The 20,361-nt window shown below is 36.8% G+C and overlaps 1 protein-coding gene across 1 annotated transcript in view; it reads right to left on the reverse strand.

Annotated features, from left to right (window-relative positions):
• Positions 1-3,977: 3,977 nt before the first annotated feature.
• Positions 3,978-20,361, reverse strand: part of SYNPO2 (synaptopodin 2) — a 175,027-nt gene continuing 158,643 nt past the window's right edge. Inside the window, exon 5 of the mRNA XM_025921457.2 lies at positions 3,978-7,593. Within this exon, the coding sequence (XP_025777242.1) occupies positions 7,057-7,593 (537 nt within the window). The 3' untranslated portion in view covers positions 3,978-7,056. The remainder of the gene's footprint in view (positions 7,594-20,361) is intronic.

Genomic DNA, 20,361 nt, shown 5'->3' on the forward strand with positions numbered 1-20,361 from the left:
AAAGCTTTCTGTGAGGATCCTCCCACACGTAAGGTTGGATTATTTTTGCTATTCTCATGATACTCTGTATAATCCTATCAGTGTTCTGATCTCCTTACACTGGACCCTCCTTTAGAACTATCAGTTCCCTGGAAACATTTTATTCACTAATATCTCCCACATCAAACATTGGGTAGGGAAGGGAACAATGATAAAAAATAAAGATAAATAATAAAGGATTGTGATTGATTGATGAATGAATCCATGTCCCCTTGACAGCAGTTTCTGGAGCTGCCAATAGAAGGGCTTTATGTGCCTCTGTCAAAAGTAGTACTTTCTCAAAAAATTACTAAGTGTCCACCGGTTGGGATATACCAGTCTCCTTTCTAGGCCTTTATTCTTAAACTGCAAAGAGTCTAAAAGCCTTAGATTGCGGTGAGCCTATTTATATTAGCTTTCCACTTGGGGAGGGGTTTTGAGATTGCTATCACTTTAAATCCAATTCTAGGTATATTCATTGTGCCAAGACAGGAACACAAATGCCATTCAATGTTATTAAACTTACTGGCTGCTCACACTGATAAAATTTAATGTTTCCCTTTGTCAGAGAAATTAAAAATCAGAACAAGCATTGCCTGTTGATTTTAATTCTGATGTCTTCACGAAAGCTCCAATTTTATCACTGATTACTTCAAATAACAATAACTGAGGGAAAAGGGGAATTTAATGCCTAAAGGGAGATTTCTGAAGGTGGATGCAATGCACATGTTTTATGGAAATATTTGTGCCATAAATATCAATGTCTTCATGGTAGTAAAAATATTTGTTTCATACTTAGGGCTAAAATTCCCACCCCACATATATATCCCTTCTTTTTTTTTTTTCTTTAAATCTTGGAATGGACCAATTTTAATGTGCTTTGTTTTAAGAATACTTTTATAGCAGGGTAACAGTGAAATAAAAACGTTACAAATTATTTTGAAACTTCCTCAGGCAAAATATATATAGAATTTGTTCATACCTCTGGACATTTTTTACATGATAACATTTTAGACCTTAGACAGTAAATTTTTATTTCTTTCTTAATGTCTTCTTTTTTATGCAAGATGAGAAACCCAGATACTTTGCTTATGCAAACATATTGTGGAAGAACCAGTTGAGTCTCCATTAGAAATGATTTTCAGACACCACCACTGGAGAACAGTACAGGACATGAAATCTCTGCCGTCTTATTTGGTTATTTTCAAGTTCATGCTGGACATGGGGCTTGGCTTAGCTGAGCATTGAAGTTTGGCTGTTCTATCACAAAACCAGGGTTCTTTTTCCTCTTATCAGCCCTCTAGTAGTTATCAACTTCAAGAAATTACAGGCATTTTGTATTGTTAATAACAGAGCTGTAGTCACTGTAGATGGAAATCGGAGAGAGATCATCCGAAATCAAGGACAAAGAGACATTTAAGTGGCATAAAGGCCCAAATAATACCAAGTTATAGGAGAATATGCAATCCTCTCCCCTCTATTTATTTTAAAAATATTATTCTTCTCCGTGTTATGTACTAGTCTGACAGAAATCTGGGATATGAATAACATGTTCCTAGATCAACAGGAACAACTACCACGTCAATCTCTTGAAATGAAGTTAGTCCTGATAGTCAAAGATTAGCCTCAGGAGCTGCAAAACTTCTGCTAACTTCTGTTTTGGTTTTCTATACTGCTTTGAAAACGGTTGCTCCATGGAAGAGGGAGTAGGGGCACTGCAGTGTACCTTCCCTAGTTTAGGATGGATTTTTACCTTCCAATACATGCTGTGGTGAAGAAATACCCCTGCAGAATTCACCTATAGCTCACTTGTCTAAATAAATATTTTTTTCTAGAAAAGATGGTGCTGAAGAAAAGGCTAGAGAGAATCCTATCTTTACCTCTGAAAGTTCATAGTAATGTAGACAGGGTTCTTCAAGGGCGATTTGGGCTTAAATAAGATTTTGCCTCTGTCTACATTGTTGGAGAGGAAGACATTTTCTCTGCCTTTCCAAGTCCTTCTAATTGCACTAAGAATCAAAATGATTCATGCCACATAGGCATGAAATTCCAAAGACAGGTAAAATGAAGTATTCTGTTATTCTGACCTTAAGAGAAGGGGTTCGGGGGTTGGGACTTTGAAAGGAAGGAGTGAAATTCACAGGAAGATGAAAAAGAGTAAATATTTAGTCAATAAGTATTAACACATACTTAGGACATAGAGAAGAGTTTTAACAGATTTTATTAAATTCCTTCTTGTTTACCACCTCTAGTTCATATTATAATGTAGTTATCTGTGGTGATCAATCTCTTCCTGGAGCTGGTCCTCTGTCTAAATTCTTTTTAGGCAGTTGAAGGGGAGGTAAAGAGCTTTTCCTGAATCTGCTGGGGTTTCATGGCTTTTAACTCAAAATAATCTTCATGCCAAAGTGACCCATCATGGGGATGGCCTGCCCTTGGTCCTTACAACATACCCCATTATAATTTATATGGTAATTTAGGGCAAACCTCACACATACTCAAATCATCATGGTAATGTTGTCATGCTTTATAAAGCTTCTTCAAACTCTCAAGTAAGAAACATAAACTGATATCCTTGAAGAGGTAAATGAAGCTTTTTCCTCTTGGGGAGAGATGGGAGTGGAGGAAAGTTCATGAAGACTGGTGACAGAAAAGCCAAAGAAAAATAAGTCACCATATAGCAAATCTTCACTATAACTTTAGAAATAAGAAAAATACCACAGCGAGATTCTTTGGAGGCATTTCCTATTTAAGTGCCTTTTATGTAATTACTTGATTTTTATAGAGAGATTGCCAGATCCTTTCCAGAAATATAAACTGTCACATTTTATAAGGCTGTAAATAATGAAATGCCCCTTCGTGGAAAATACTGCCCGATTAAATTTCAGAAGTCACGAATCTTGTTTTCCAGAACTACTGAGGAAAGGGGAGTGGTTTGTACTAGTTTTGGTAGTAAGAGAGTGGGGAAACTGACTAGTTTTGAAGCAGCTCTCTTGTGTTCTTCTCTTTCTCCTTGCCTCAGGCTGTCTATTGGCTCTATGTGGAAATAACATTACCTACTTCTAAGTATGTTTTGAAATGTATAGTGAAATGTATAGTCTACAAAGCACTAGGAATTCCTCAGAAAAAAGGGGAGTTTTCTATGGCATTAGTATCTTAAGACAATATAGTGTTACTACTCTTAGGTCATTTTAATCTTTAAAACAGTCCTCATTTTTGAAGTGTGTTACCTGTGCTGGCCCTTTAAATACACACACACACACACACACACACACACACACACACACACACATATATAATCAGAATGTCAAAAACAGCCATTCTATTCAGAATTTACCAGAAAAAAAAAGAAATAAAAGAAATAAAGTATGAAAAAGCTATGCTGTATGATACCAATTGACCAGAGAGCTCACATTCCAGCTGATTAGTTTTAATATTATATAGGAAGAGCCATTTTTGGAATGACAAACATGATAGATTGTCTGAGTGAGTCCAGAGCAACTTTACAAATACAACCAACATGTTATCAGGTCATATTACATTGGCTGTGCTTGTGCTTATGACTAATTTTTAATATAATATGCGGAAAGAATTACTAAAGAATAATATTAATTTATGTTTGGATCCCAAACTTCTTAGTTTACATGTCAAGTCGATCATATCTTTAGGGAAGCTTTTTTCTAAAGTTTCTAAGTAACAGTTAAAATGTTGCCAATTGGCATGAAATTCTTTTGATGTGTCTGGAAGCTTATATTATGGAAACTAAAATTTAAAAATAGGTAGTAGATAAGATTAGTAATGTAATGTATGTAATATAATTATAATAATGTAATTAATAATATAATGTATATAATAATATATGTCAACGTTTGGATTTAGAGTATATCAAATCCAATTTCTTTGGGGTGAAAACTAATTCAAATAATATTTTATAAGGAAAAATGAAAACACTCTTTAAGTTGATTGTCAAGTTATTTTTTATTACTAATACAATTTTGAATTTCAGTATGTAGCTTTCAAATACAGTCTTTTGGGATAAACACAGTTGGAAATATCAATCTAATTTGTAGAAGAACCTAGTCATTTTTAATAGAAAAGTGTGGACAGTGTAGATACTTCTACTTTGAATAGAAATCAAATGTGAAAATCTACTTTCTCTTAAAAAATGAATATTTCTACAGTTCCTCTCTAATTATAATAGCTAAGCCTATTTGATACAATATTTTATCCAAAGTTTCAATTCATTAGTACATATATATGCTTGGGCCCTAACAGGGTGGCCTCTTCCAATGTGAGTGATGGTGCCAGAACATAAAAGAGATATATTCAGAAATAAGTGGACTAGAATCCATGCGTTTTTAAAATTCAAGATACTAGACAAAATCTAAATCATTTTAATAGCAGACACTTCACACACATGCAGTGATGTGGTATTTAAACTCAAGATGGAGAAAAGGTGACAAATTAGTGTCCCTATGACTGACATACTGTAATATTTTAGGGCATGCTTTTTAATCCATGGTAAAACAGGAACTCTGTCTACCTATGTGATTGCTAGTAGTAGAAAACTGTCTTAACAAATGTGGTATACATTTATAAGCAAGAGCTCTTCTAAAAATGCTGTTTTTATCATATAGATTCAAGGTTTTCTTACTCATAGGAATCAGATCTCAGTGTGGCAGGTCTCCCGTCTCACACATCAGCTTGAATGCAAGCAATCTAACTACTTCTTTTTAAGTAACCTGGCGATAAATACCCACAATACGTTTTGTGATGATTTGACATTGGCACTTTTGCTTTGCAGAATTCTATCTGCAAAGTGTGACTTCTTGAAACATCAATTTCTAATAAAAATAGGAGATGTTCATTTCTTTGTGAGCGAAGACTGTACAACTTTCCTGCCATGTATTGCTTTTCTCTTGATGTCTACAATAAATTCAGATAGCTTCAAACAAATGATAATTTTGATCTAGCACATGAAAAGAGGGAAATGGCTGTTTTATTATAATAATGTTTAAGTTTAAAATATCTGTTTTTTGTTTTGAGTCCAGTGGAAGTTTTAGTGAATAATATAATGTATATTAGTTTCTGGAGTTGGAGTATATTAAATCTTAGGAGTAATGGAAATCACTTCTAGCATTTATAAAAGAAAGCAACAATATAGGATCTGATCCTGTCAGGCAGTGTTTTCTGCTAAATGACCCTTAGATTAAGACAGTGACATCTAGAATGATTCAGCCAAAACAATTAAGTTTGAAGCAAATAAGACTTTAATGTGGGGGATTCCTGAGAATTTGCTGACTAATATACCAGGCATTATTTTGTAGGATGCCATAGAAAGTCTTAGGAGTCTATAATTATATTTTATAGTTTGAGAGAATTAACAGTATATAAATTTAAGAAAATTTAGCACTATAATGTTAGAAAGTATTTATCTTTTCTTTTTAACTAAACAAATTAGTGCCTGGTTGGATCCATCAATAAAAGAATTTATAATTTCTTCAAACTTTTAATCTTCTATTTCCAAGATAAGGAATCACTTAATAGACTGGAAATTTTTTTTCTTTTTTAAGTTTTATTCTGTGAAAGACACCATTATAATGATAAGTTCAAGAGCTAAAAGGTCAAACAAAGCAAAATAATCACATTTAAAAATCTAACAAAGTTTTGAATACTCAAAATGTTTTTTTTATTTTAAAATCCTCTCGATTCTTGTTTATGATGTCAAATGCTTTGAATTTCCTTGTACCAAATACTTCGTGGGTCTGGCAGTAAGGAGTAGGTGTTTGATTGTCTCATGGTCGTGCTAACAAGGCATGGGTCATGAAATTGACCAAGCAGCTGTTCAGCTTCCTTTGAACATCCTAATGATGGCCTTCTAAAGAAACACTACTTGTTGCATAGGCTCCTGCGGCATGTTTTCTTTAACTAAATAAATGGTCATGACCTACAGTTGCATAATAACAGACACATCCATCTACCACTTCCTTAAATCCATTAATAGTTTTTTTCTTCACATCAACCCTCACTCCATGTAACACGTAGCACAAAACCAGTCTCCCAACAATTCCTTTTGGACCTTTAATTATACATGTAGTGGCACTGATGAGCTAACCCACTCTTAAATTAATCCTATATTTATATAATGAACATCAAAACTGAATAATGCACCAAAGGCCATTCTACCAATGAGAGAATCCCAGAATATCAGGTCTGTGAAAGATATAAGAGATTAAATAATCTGATCTTCCATCTGACAAATGAGGATACCTGAACCCAGAGTCTATTCTGGTCTTGGGCTGCTGGCTTTAAATAGATTAAAAATAAATTCTCTACTCAAGTCTTTCTATTCCCCATACATTACACAATTTTCCTCAAAAGTCCTTCTGAGTTGTATAGTTATCTTACTCTTAAATATTTCTTTCTTTCTGAGAACACCCATATTTCAAATCTAAAAAAAATCCAGTTTCATTGGATTTTTGAAAATGTTTCAGAGAACTTCTGAAAATGACATCAAGGAAATCCTTTTTAAAAATAATTATCATTCTATGGCATGCTCTCAATGAAAACTTCTCCAACATTATATTCCTTGCTATTACTGCTAATGACAATTAGTACATCATATTTCATTAATTCCTTCCTGGTCTAAGACACATAGGGGAATATACACAATTTCACTTTCATTGAGCAGTGTTTAGTTGCTTAGACTACCCCATATTAATGGAATAAATGGAATAAAGATTATGAATTAGATATACATGCCAGCACATCAAGGCAGAAAATTAACTTTTTCCTCTAAGAAATTCTCTATCATGAGCAGACTCACGTGTGCAAGGAAGAGATCACTCACATGTGCATACACACACACACACACACACACACACACACACACACACATAAACTCAAAAAAATGACTTCTGAGAACAAGCCAAGACCAAAAGTGCATCTAAATCTACTGGAAAAGTGAAAAGTCCTACAAAGGAACATTTAAAAACTACTATTACAGATGACACATGATAGTTCTTCTAAGCTTCATGTTTAGCGTCTCCATCCCCTTGGGTGTGGGTTGTAGTTGTAATCAGCTATTGAAAGACAGTAATCTGACCTAGTTTCCATGGACATTATTTCAGAATCATTTCTGGAAGGCTGCCTATAATATGCATATGAGACCTGTGAACCATATTGGGAGTTGGTGGGCATATTATTATCAGGTAAGGATGCAACATTATACTCTTGCCTTGCGAATGAGCCCATACTGGCCTTCTGGGCTTGAGGAACACAGGACAGTCTCTTATTCCAATCATCTGAGGGCCCTGGGAGCACCTTCCTCCGAGCTGCTGAGACCACATTTGCCACAATGGATTCTTGGATGTTTCTGGGCTTAAAGGCATCATCCACTAGACCAAGAGGAGACTTTGCTGCTGCTTCCCAAGGAGTTAGTCTCTTGTTTGCTTTCTCTAGCCCATCAGTTGGTTTGCTAGAGTAGCTATAAGCAGGCTGGTATATCCAAGGAGATGTTGTGGAGATGGTGGGTGGGACTGGTCTTCCAGGAAGAGAAAGGGAGCGTCCAATCTCCTAGAAACAATGAAAATGTTAGTATATCTCATTCATTTTTGTTTGTACTGATTGACTATTATTCCAAAGTAATCTTGGCAACATCATTGAGCACTGTAAAAATCAAATCTCCAAAATGCTTAATCCTAAAGCCAAGACAGGCTGCTTCTGCCTGGTGTATTATTATCTCTGGTCTGGGACTTGGTCTTCACTTAGGACTTCATTGTTGCTCTCCATCTCTAAACTCATAGCTCCAATCACTACCATCTCTCTTAGGCACAACCACCACCACATGGACTCTGTTATTACTGGGAGCCACCCTTACTTATCTGCCCTCTACATATCCATATCAACACACACAGCCCACCCTTATTCAGGTCCTGTTTTCCTGGTACAAAATAAACAAAACATATTGACTACCCCAGAAACAGGCCATGAACTACTGGGCATTTTACTTTTCCCAAGTGACTTTCAATCTGTTATCTTACTTTGGTCCACCACCAAATACAGGAAAAACAAAAACAAAAACAAAATCCCAAGAGCTACTTAGTTGTATTTAACATTGCTGATCTAATGGAGTGGATGGTGTTTTTCTTTTCAAAATCTATTTATACAGTGCTGATCATTATGTGTATCTTTATTACCTATGCATGGGAGATTGCCCATATCTCAAAGAAACATTCTTGCCACTTATTTCATTTGCATTTTGCTTCCTTTTATGCATATTATTTCTTTGAGAGTTTGTGTCCCTGCAACATCCCCTTGTGTATGTTAAATATTTGGTTTGTCAGTATGAAGAAATATAATTTATAGGAAACTCTTGTATTCTCTCTTCTTTTGCCTCTTCTGTATTTCTAGGAACCCTGAAGACTAGTTATCTACTTGACTTCCTCACACATTTCCTTCTGCATGAAACCTCTTAGACAAACTTCTGGCAAAAAGTGGCAAATGTACACCTAGGGGAAATGAGTCAACGTTGAAAGTATTATATAACATTGTGTGTTTCTGGAACAAAAAGCACTGCCATGCTTAAAAATGCATCCAGATTTCATAAATGGTTTCAACAGCTTTTCTTTCTTAACCAGTTCTTAAATTTTAAGTGAACACCAACATCTGGATTTGACAAACTGTCTTAGATTCAAATGGTTTGCTTTTTTTTTCCCATTAGACTCACAAAGAAGGTAGATGGTTCATTCTTAGCTTGCATATCAAGAATAAGGAGGTTAATATAATGAATCTGGCCCCTCTCTTTTTTACCATTAAAATTTCAGTAATAATGGTTGAATCCTAACAAAAACTTGTTTTCATTAATCTCTTTATCCTAATCTAGATCTAATAATAGTTCTCTGGAGTATATAATCAGGGAGGGGGAACAAAGCCATTTTTTAGTCACCATCTTGGATTTGATTTTCATTTCACATTATTTATGCATTGGTTTCATTCATTTAACAAAAATTTTGTTGAACACCTAATATTTTCCAGGCACATTCATCTATGAGTCTGGAAATACCAAGATGATTTAAATGGAGTCCTTGCCCTCAGGAAACATACAACAAAGTACTGTTTTTAGCTTTGCCGTGGCAAGGTAGTCAATCATGGAAGGTCACTTTAGAGAAGAGACTCTTTACCTATCTTGACAGGATCAATAGGGAATTTTCTAAACTGTGAGAAGTATTACCATTCAATATGATAGAGAAATATTTAGCTCTGGTCTCTCATGGTATATGTCTATGTCTCCCTTTTGTCCTTACTAATAGAAGAAAGAGAACACATTGGTCTATAGAGTCTGTGAAGTTTTCAAATTCCAGTGATACCTGCTTTTTGTGATCTTTGATCAGATATAACACCTCATGGACCTGTTTTAGTCAAGTCTTTAAAACAATAGAGACTTGAAAGGATGTTAATAAAAGGATCTAAGACTCTATAGAAATATAGGAGGTGATTCTGAATATACATATAGGTGACTAACATCACTGGCTAATGAGTACAAAAGGAAATAATTATCAATATATGTGAAATAATTATGTACAAATGGACACATACATTTCAGTGATAGGACATCCAAAACACTGGATGAAAGTGAAAATTTTATTGTCCATTTTTTCTCTCACCTTCTTACCTTGAAGATCTTCAGAAGAATGGAAACTTAACAGAAATCAGTTCAAAAACATTGTTGAATGATATTCTAATAACAAAGAGATCAGAGATTTTGTTTTTCAGCTAAGGCATAAATGTTCATCAGTTGAACATGTGAGCAAAAAGTAGAACTCTGAGGTATGATACTGAAAGAGTTAAGTCAAGGCTTTCTGAGGAAAAATTTTAAGTAGCATTGAAATTAAAAAAAAAAAATCTCCTGTAGAAGACACATATGCCAAATATAGTGAAGGTCCTGAAGGAAGAGTACAATTACCTCAATGAGAAAAATGACTACTGCTTTTCTACATATTCCTCAGACTACAAACATGCCTTCATAGTCCTTTAAGCCAACAATAGCACATAACTCACAAATTGTCACGGAGACACAGAGATGGCATAAATAGTTCTTTAGGTACATTGTTGTTTCTCTTTGTGCCTAAAATATTGCAGTCCTCTAGTCCCTGCCTGCATGCAAACCCCTAATTTTAACATATTTCCCCAAAGCAATTTTCACATCTTGTTCCTTGGTACAATTTCCTCCTGCTCTCTGTCCCAAGGCTCATGCTGTTCTCTGCTTGCCTGGCTAAAGGAAGCCATATGATATACCCTGAGCCAGAAATGACCAAAGGGACCTGAAAATAACAGAGGTGTTTCTTCTATTCTGGAGTTTGAATGTCTGATGGTAGAATCCTAGCATAACATGGGTTAGATCCTTGGTTGTTGTTTCCACCATGGGTTGTATTATTATCTGAAGAACTTAAAATTTTTGATATGCAAGCACTTAACAGTACCTAATATGTTCCATGAGCATTATGTCTGCTGTATCACCAAACGGCTTCTTTGTTTTTGTCTCCTGCCACCCCCCCCTTTTTTTTTAATTAAAGACGTTTTTCCACTGTCACTAGGTGAAAATTTAGCAGGCACTGTGGCGTTCTGCTTTCTTTTAGGAATAGTCCTGTGGTCGCGTTAGGTTACCCAAACTAGTTTATTTCAAAATAGAATATTCCATCCCTTGCAGTAACAAACTCCAATCTCAATTTCGAGTTAAATCTCTTCCTGTTTCAGGAAGACCTCTTTCCTTCAGGGAAGGCTTTGTGGTTGGCTTCTCCACGCTTTTTTCCCTCTCCTCCCCCAGCTTACTAACTGGGACTTCTTGCTCCCTGGGCTTAGAGTACAAGGATGGAAAAGAGAAAAAGAGCAGAAGAGAAATTTTACTTGATTTGATAACATCATGACCTGGCTTTCCACTCTCAGAGCCAGGTAGGTCCAGATGAGGAAACTTTCATGGGATCTTTGAAAATTCCTATCAGTGGGGACATTTTGCTTGTAGTCCTCAATTCATGCCAACTCATCCCTATGTTAGCTGATAACTTGTGACTCATTCTGCATCCCCTAGGAAGCTGACGCTACAAGGGTCCATTTGAAGAGGACCCCCAAGACAACCCTATCCAGCTTTCCTTCACTCCTGGCCTGCTGTGGTCCATGGGGGATCACACATCATTTGCCTTTGGAGGTATAGCAGCAGATTTCCTGGTTCTTTGCCAAAACAAATTTTCAGTTCATCCCTCACCTTCCAGATTTCTTGGGAGGGTGTCAGACCCCAATCCACTCTGTCCTCCTGTCTGTCCTCATGCAGGTATCTCATCTCAACCTCTGTAAGAAGCCACTATGAAATTCTTCTCTCAAAGGGGTGGAGACCCCTTCACCTCCACCTACTCCAAACATACACCCTGTGGTTTATGGCAGCCAGAATTCTTCCTCATGAAATCTTCTCTCCTTGCCATACTCTGATCCCTTATAATAACCTAGACCTGACTGGGTGGTTCCAGAACTGTGGGAGTGGCTTCCTGTCGTGTTCTTTGTAGAGTTTATAGTTTAGTCTCAAATCAGACTTTAGAGTGCAGCATCTCTGTATATGAGGGCCTTGGGGGAACTTTTGCTTTAATATCCTATTATATCACATTATCATTTTCAATAGACCACAAAAGTCCTTCTCTCATTTTCTTTTAAAAATGAAATTTAGGCTAAAAATAGAATGAAAAACTTTTTCTAATTAATTCCAAGAAATTCAAATAGTCTTATGAGTTGAAACCTTGCTCTCAGACCTTGCTCTGGAGCGGGGACTCACTTGTTTTCATGGCATCTTGCTCAATCCTTAGGCTTTAACTGTTGAGAACTTCCTCCTTATAGTGAAACAAATTTTGCCTCCCATAACTTTACCCCAGTGATCTTAAAAGCGTAAAATACAAATGCTTCTACTCTTATACAGTCTTTTCTTCACATATTTCCAGTTGCTTCCACCCTCTTTGGACCCCTTCACTATCCCGTAGCCATCTCTCATTTTCAAACTAAGGAGAAATAACATCTATGGTGGTCATTCTCTCAAGTGTTTTGCATCCTTCTTCCTCCTGTTAGGTAAGGTGAATTCAGATATAATATCTTTATCTTCTTAAGTAGATTTAGATACATAAACACAAACACCAAAGGCAAACCAATGAAGACATCATTCAAACTGACTGAGGGGCCCTGTCATCTGGCAGATGGCACTGTGGACATTGCATGTAGAACATTCAAACTGTGTTTATTTAGAGTAGTATGTCCTTTAAGTGTCCAACACATGAAAGAACATGCTAATCTTTAGCCAGCCCAATATAATGCATGCAGCAAAAACTGCAGATACCCACTGAATTCAAGAATCACCTGGTGTTATGTATTCCCACCAAAGGCTAAACACAAAGGAGGCATTTTCCTACCTCTGCCTTTAATAGTAGCCAATGTTAACAGCTCACACTCTGTGTCAATAGGTGGCTACTAACTGACTTACATAGAGTATTTCATATAATCCTCAAAACAACCCCATGAAGTAGGAGCTATTATTATCCCTAGTTTCAGGGACAAGGACAAGGACAGTGAGACTTAAAGAAGGTAAGTAACTTCCCCAAGGGTAGAAAGCTAGTACATGTTGGAGTGGGGAAGTTGGACCCACATAGTTTCATTCCAGAGATCTTAATCAAATGTTAGACTATACTTGCAATGAAATTGTTTTGAGAAAACTTCTTTTTTTATAAAAATGCAAATCCAAGCAAGCTAAATGAAATGAAATCTTAGAAATTTTGGAAAAAATTATTTAAATTGTGACTGGGTTTGGATGAATTAATGCTGCCATCTTCCATTTGTCACAAGAACAAGCAAGTGCCAGGGTACAGGGAATACATCACACTTAGACACATTCCCTTTATGTGAAAGTGAGACACACAAGGGGCTCTACACTCAAGTCACCTACAAAGCTCAGAGTTGCTGAGGGCCGTTCTTAGTGTAACATAACCAACTTCTCATGTCAATTAAATGTTGATTTATCCACATAAAGCAGTTAATGAAGCAGTTTAGTTAGCTTCCTTATCAAACTGTCTAGTGATCAATTTAGCTGGCAGGAAACATTTAACATTTAAAAGAGAAATATAGGGGTGTCTGGGTGGCTCAGTTGGTTAAGTGTCCAACTTCAGCTCAGGTCATGATCTCACAGTTCATGGGTTCAAGCCCTACATCAGGCTCTGTGCCGGAGCCTGCTTTGGATTCTGTGTGTCTCTCTCTCTGCCCCTTCCCCTCTCTGCTCCCACTCTGTCTCTCTCTCTCAAAAATAAATAAACATGGGGCGCCTGGGTGGCTCAGTTGGTTAAGCGTCCGACTTCAGCTCAGGTCACGATCTTGCGGTCCGTGAGTTCGAGCCCTGCGTCGGGCTCTGGGCTGATGGCTCAGAGCCTGGAGCCTGCTTCCGATTCTGTGTCTCCCTCTATCTCTGACCCTCCCCCGTTCATGCTCTGTCTCTCTCTGTCTCAAAAATAAATTAAAAAAATTAAAATAAATAAATAAACATGAAAATTTTTTTAAATAAATAAAAAAGAAGTGTAGTCTGAGGTTTACTTAGGACAATGAAGTGAATTCCAAACCAATGCAACTGAATTATTTTGCCCTAGAAGCCAAAGAAGTTTAATATGATATATTTTGAAGTTCAAATTATTTCATACTATAAACCCTGAAAGCCAAAAAATTCTCTTGACTGAATTCCTGCTTAAATATTCATAGCGAAAGTGTCTCCAACTGACAAATGTTATTTCAACTCCTTCAACAACTTTCTTAAACACATGATCAGTAAATATTCATCACAAACATATCCTTTATCATAAGCAAATGCCAACAGAGGCAAACAGAAATAAATGACAGTTCATTTGCCTTTTAAATCATTCGTAAGAATTTCTCTACTTCAGATTCTGTGTCTCCCCTTTCTCACTGCCCCTCCCTGCTTGGTTAAGCCACCAACTAAAGCTCAGGTCATGATCTCACAGCTTGTGAGTTTGAGCCCTGCATCGGGCTCTGTGCTGACAGCTCAGAGCCTGGAGCCTGCTTTGGATTCTGTGTCTCCCTCTCTCTCTCCCTCTCCCCCCCCCCCCCCCCGATCATTCTCTCTCTCTCTTTCTCTCCCTCTCTCTCAAAAATAAGAAAACATTAAAAAAATTTTTTAATTACAATCATTCATAAGAATTTCTAAAAAGCTGAGGACTATGAAGAGGCACATGAATGGAAGAAAGCACCAGGAATTCTCCAGCTTCCCATTCGTGCACATCAAAATCTTGGAAGTCATTATTGACGCTTCCCTCTTCTCTCACACTCCACACCTTATCTGTCAGTGCTGACTTTAAAATACATCCAGTCTGCAACCATTTCTCATGCCTCCACTGGCACCATCCTAGGCTGAAGCATCATAATCTTGCCTGGATTGTTGCTATGGTCTCCTAATTGGTTTCCCTGGTTCCAGCCAAAACTATCCTGTTAAAACCTAAGCCAGATTATGTCCCTTAGTCCTCTGTTTAAAATCCTCTTGTGGCTTCTCATTTCAAAAAGGAAAATCAAAGTCCTCTCCTTGACCCACAAGACCCTGTAAAGTCTGCTGGCCCCACCCCTCCTCACGTCTCTGATTTCATCTCCTCCTGCTCTCTCCCTCTTGCTCTCTCCCTCTCACTTGGATCTAGCCACATGGGCCTCTGCTATTTTTTTTTTTAACACACCAAACACACTCCTGGCTCAGGACCTTTACATTTGCTTGGTACACAGCCTGGAACATAGTACTTCAGACATCAGTATGACTTCTGTTTCATTTCCTTCAGGCCTTACTCAAATATCATAGGATCACTATTTGGCTATTGTCTGTCTGCCTGTCTGTCTCTCTCTCTCAAAATTCCCTATCCCCTTCCCTGTTTTATTTCTACCTTTTGACTTATGCTTATTTAACATAATAAATATTTTATTTAATCATTTTGTGTATGTGCTTCCTCCCACTAGAATTTAGCTCCATGTAAGAGTTATTGTTTTATTCTGTTTTATTCATTTAGACATCCCTAGACCTAAAACAGTGCCTGGCAAGTAGATGTTTAGTAAGTATTTGTTGAACGAATGAAGTTTCTGTATCAGACTGCTAAATCCAAGAAACTTGGTTAGTTTCACAAAAATTCTAGGTCATGCCCAAGATGTAGCCCTTTCACATCAGTTACATGTGGTGATGGACTCACACACATAGACTCATGCCCACCACCCTCACTACACACGTACCAATATGCACACCAAGCCATGTTTGTCAAAACAAATAGGATTGATCAATATTTACAAACATTGATTTTTCTAAACAGGTAGAAGATTTTAACATGCAAGTAAAATGATTTGCATTTAGGTCAGTGCAAATGTGAGGGGTTTTAAGCTGTTCTGACTCCCCAGATGAGGAAAGTCATAGAATTTTATGCATGAATCCCAAAGAGAGTGTAAAATACATTTACAGGATTTAAAAGGTAAGACCTAAGAAGAAAAAGATAATGGACATTGGGATTAGTTAGAATTGTAGAAGAGAAAGCTGAAAGTTGATTTACCATTTATCATGAGATTGCAAGCAGGTGTAGAAAACGGCACTTTCTACTAACTAATCTCTCAGGGGCACGTCTAGCTTTCAGGAGTCTTGGATTAACTTTCCTGATAGGGAAGCAGGTTAACAGGAGAGATATTTTTCCATAAAGATGTAGAATTCCTATATCTAGAGATCTTTAAATGTAGGATAAATGCTCCTTTGAGATGATTTACATATAGTCAAGCTCGACATCAAGGGATAAGGAGAATATTAAGGTCATTTTTCTTCTACTCTCTTAATTAAATAGTCTCTAACTCATATTCCCTGAAACCTGCTTTTCTAAAGAGGATCTTAAATTTTCTTCACCAGTGGAGTTTTTGGAAATTCTGTTGTAGCACTCTCTTACTAAAAAATGGAGGAGAGTGCCTGTATCTTTAGACAAAAATAGGCAGCATTATGTTTCTCATCAAGAATATTGCAGGGGTTGGGGCACTATTTAGCTTCTGACTTCGGCTCAGGTCATGGTTCATGAGTTCGAGCCCTGCATGGGGCTTGCTGCTGTTATCTCAGAGTCCCCTTTGGATCCTCTGTCCCTCTCTCTCTCTCTGCCCCTCCCCTGCTTGCTTGCTTTCTCTCTCTCTCAAAAAATAAATAAAACATTAAAAAAAAAAATAGAATAGTGCAGGGGCACCTGAGTGGCTCAGTTGGTTAAGCAGCTGACTCTTGATTTCGGCTCAGGTCATGATCTCACAGTTCTTGAGTTTGAGCCCCACATTGGGCTCTGCAGTAACAGCATGGAGTGTGCTTGGGATTCTCTCCCTGCCTCTCTCTCTCTGCCCCTCACCCCAATGGTATAGGCTTTCTCTCTCAAAATAAATAAACAAACATTAAAAAAAAAAAAGAATAGTGCAAAGAATCAGGACTAATAAGTCATATTATTGAATAGAAATACATTGCTTAGATAGTTCCATAAATAAAATAGACATCAAAAAAAGAGATACCGTCTTGTCTCTAGTGTTTCTCATCTTGGCTCTGCCACTATTTATCTTGATTAATTTCAGATTAACTTTTAGATTAAATCTGGGTTCTAAAACAATACACTTTTTAAAAGTTTATTTTGTGTTTGAAGGAAATTCCTTTGTGAGAATGGGTAAGGGCTATAAATGACAATGGAAGCAAGCATGATATATTGGAAAGAATGTGAATTTGGATGTCACAGTGACCTGGGAGTCCGGCCTTTGCCTCTTGTGACCTACGTAGGCTTCAACCTCTCCAGCCGTAGTACTTTCCTTGGTTGTAAAATGGTAATAATTCTGGCTACGGTCTCAAGATTATGGGTAGGGGAGAGATTTCGTTTAGAAATCAAATGCCACCTGGCACAACAAATGGTGATTATTCTTGTTATTGTGAGAAGAGCCTGTGAGGTCTTAAAAGGTGTCAGAGACCTGGCAGAACCTTTTGTTCAAGAGGCAACTGCATAGGCAGACTGCCGACCCAGGATAAAAATAGGAGGGAGCCTTGCCTTTGAAGTGGCATTAACACTACACGCCTCAGATACTGCTGTGCCAGCCACTGCTTCCCTCCCGCCAGAAGCCGGAACGCAGGCAGCAGAGCTGACCAGAAACACGCACTGACCTCACCCCTCTGCTAGCTCTGGGTGGGCCAAAATACAGACTTCTTGATCGTTCTTAACCCTCTGTCATAAAAAAATAAAAATAACCACATGCAACTTAAGGTCATGAAGACCGATGTTAAGGAGGAATTTGTACATACACTTCTGTGGTCCCTTCCATCTTAGAAGCCATGATCGCAATAACTGAAACGCATAGAGTTTCTACTATGTACTAATCACACTGCTAGGCAATTTTTTCTATTAACTCATTTAACCCTCTCAACAACCCTATAATTTCCATCTTGCAAATGAGGAAACTGAGGCATAAAAATTAGTTACCCCAGGTCACATAGCTGTTATGTGTCTGCATAGGGATTTTTAAAAATTAAAGTAATAGGTAATAAAATTTTATCAAAATAATTTTAAGGCATTAAATCTATTAGTGAAAAGAAATGAACTACACCACAATGTTTTACCCCCTTGCTCTTTTTTACCCTCAGAAAAGAAGCATGCCATTCTAGAAATTATAGCCTATGAAAATAATCCTACTAATATAGACTGTATTCTATTTACAGAGCTGGAACTGACATTTTGATTTCTTGTATTTCTTGGGGAAAAGCCTTAAATATGTTTTTCATAAAAGTCTACTTTAATTGGCTTGAATGTAAAAATAAAATCTTTTAAACATATTTCAAAATATTTTCTGAACAGAGGCTTTCTCTTCACAGAAGATTTGAACAGTTAAAGTCTGAATAACATATTAAAAGTTCATATTTCATCAGTTTCTATAGAGAAAAAAAAGGTTTTTTTTTCCACAATAAACAAAGGATGTTGATCCTGTACAAAATAGATGAATTGTTGACATTGTGGAAGGTTTTTGTAAAGAAAACTGTCAGTGTCTGGAATATAGTAAGCACTTAATAAAGGAGAGTCATTATTTTAGTATAAAATTAATACTTACACTGGAAAGCCTATTTAAAATGTGTTTAAGTGTCTGAATATAGCTTTAGCTGCACATAATACCCTAGATACTTTTCTTAAAACAAATCCAGGCCACTGTTGCCTCCCTCCCTCATTCACAAAAAGAAAAGTCACCATGAATGTGCATTTGCCTATAGGAAAAAAGTGTGGATAAGAGAGATGATTTTTAAATATATTTTATAGCTTATCTGCTTGCTATTTAATGCAGAGCTAATACTCTTTAAGCAAACTCATTTCTAAGTAGAATGGTTTTGACTTTCTCAGAGAAAAATTTTACCAATAAAGATTTTAGGAGTAAGAATTTTTAAGAAATGTATCCATACCATTAACAACCTTGACTGAGCCCTTTGCCTGACAACATTCTCCAGATTTCTTCCTGGCATGTGTTTAAGCTATCCTTCAATCACAAGTCCTAATTGCATTAAAAAAACTGACAAACTAGAGCTGGTTAATCGTAATGACAAAGACACATCAACAAGTATGCAACATGTGACAACATTATTTCCCAAGGATGTGGAAAATACAGTATGAGAAAAATGACTTACTTGATCTTTGTCTCTGTTTTTCTGTCCATTACGTTTCTAAGCTTATGCAATAGATCCTTTGATTCATTTCCTGGTCCCTGGGGAAAATGTTTAAACTACTGTTCTTGGGAAATTTAAGATTTACTGCCAAGTCATATTTATGTTTCCTTCATCAAAAACATGGCTCCAGAGTGATGTTTAAAATTAGGCATAAAAAAATACAACTCTTCATCCAGGAAATCACCAACAACTTATTTCCTTAAGCACAGAATAGGAAAAATTTTGCTTAATTGCCTTACCACATCTCTCTGGTCCAAGTGGTAAGTTTTATTTCATGAAATCTTTCTTGTCTGAGGGATTTACGCAGTAATTTCATGTATGTCAGTTTATTTTAAAGAGACAGGAATGTCATAAAGTGAGTGGGGTTTTCAGATGAATGATTGTTTTTCTGAAATAGATAAAAGGCCACAAAGAGGGAAAAAGAGATTAAAGTGGAGTATACAATGATGGTCAGGATGGTATACTTTTCAAATACAAATGAAGAATGTGGAGATATCTTTTACCAGACGTCTCCCAAGAACATTTCTTCAAAATAGGTCCTTATAAGTACACATTTGAGATTGAGAGAAGAGGCTCTTTCATAATATGTATGTCTGAAATTCTTAAACAACTCTCCATTAAAACAAACAAAAAAATTAAAAAAAAAAAAACACTGGGTAAAGGATGTAAAAAGAAGTGTCTAGAGCTTATCTATTTGTAAAAAGATTCCTAAGTTACACCTGTCAAAAATTTCTGCTCAGATTTGTTTTGATCTAGTTCTTAAGTATTATGACACCCTTTCTGATCGTAGTGTTCAGACTTTTCAGCTCTATCCTTGTTCTTAACCTTGGCCTATTTTGGAAATGGTAATTTTTTTTTTTTTTAAATTTTTTTTTTTTTCAACGTTTATTTATTTGTGGGACAGAGAGACAGAGCATGAACGGGGGAGGGGCAGAGAGAGAGGGAGACACAGAATCGGAAACAGGCTCCAGGCTCTGAGCCATCAGCCCAGAGCCCGACGCGGGGCTCGAACTCACGGACCGCGAGATCGTGACCTGGCTGAAGTCGGACGCTTAACCGACTGCGCCACCCAGGCGCCCCTGGAAATGGTAATTTTAATGCAAGTAAGTTCCTTTGAAAATATGATTAGTAGACCAACAATTGTTGACCATCAGGAGTCACACAAGGGTATGACCTAAGATGGAGCTTTTGTGTGTGTTTTAGCTAGGAGGAAAGTCATCTCCAGATTCTTCACTTAAAGGGCCTAAAAGAGGCGGGGGCAGGAGGGAGAATCTTCTACAATTTATTACTGTGGGTCAGTTATTTCCAGGTGAAATGCAACTTCAATGTTGCAACTAGTTGCTAAATGCAGTTCAGTCTAGATCAGTACTTTTTTTTTTTTTTTTTGCACAAAATGAAGCCTGCATGTGACATCGATACACTGATAATTAAACATTTATGCACCATTCATAAGACAGGATTTTGACATTGACCATGGTTGACCGTGCTAGGTAGAATATCATAGAAATTTAAACAACAAAAGGACAACAAAACAGAGGTTGAATAGTGACAGCAAAGAAAATAAATACTAAATGGTTCTTCTTTAT

Source organism: Puma concolor, chromosome B1 (assembly GCF_028749965.1).
Source record: "Puma concolor isolate L17-30 chromosome B1, mPumCon1.1.hap2, whole genome shotgun sequence".
Taxonomy (NCBI): Eukaryota; Metazoa; Chordata; class Mammalia; order Carnivora; family Felidae; genus Puma; species Puma concolor.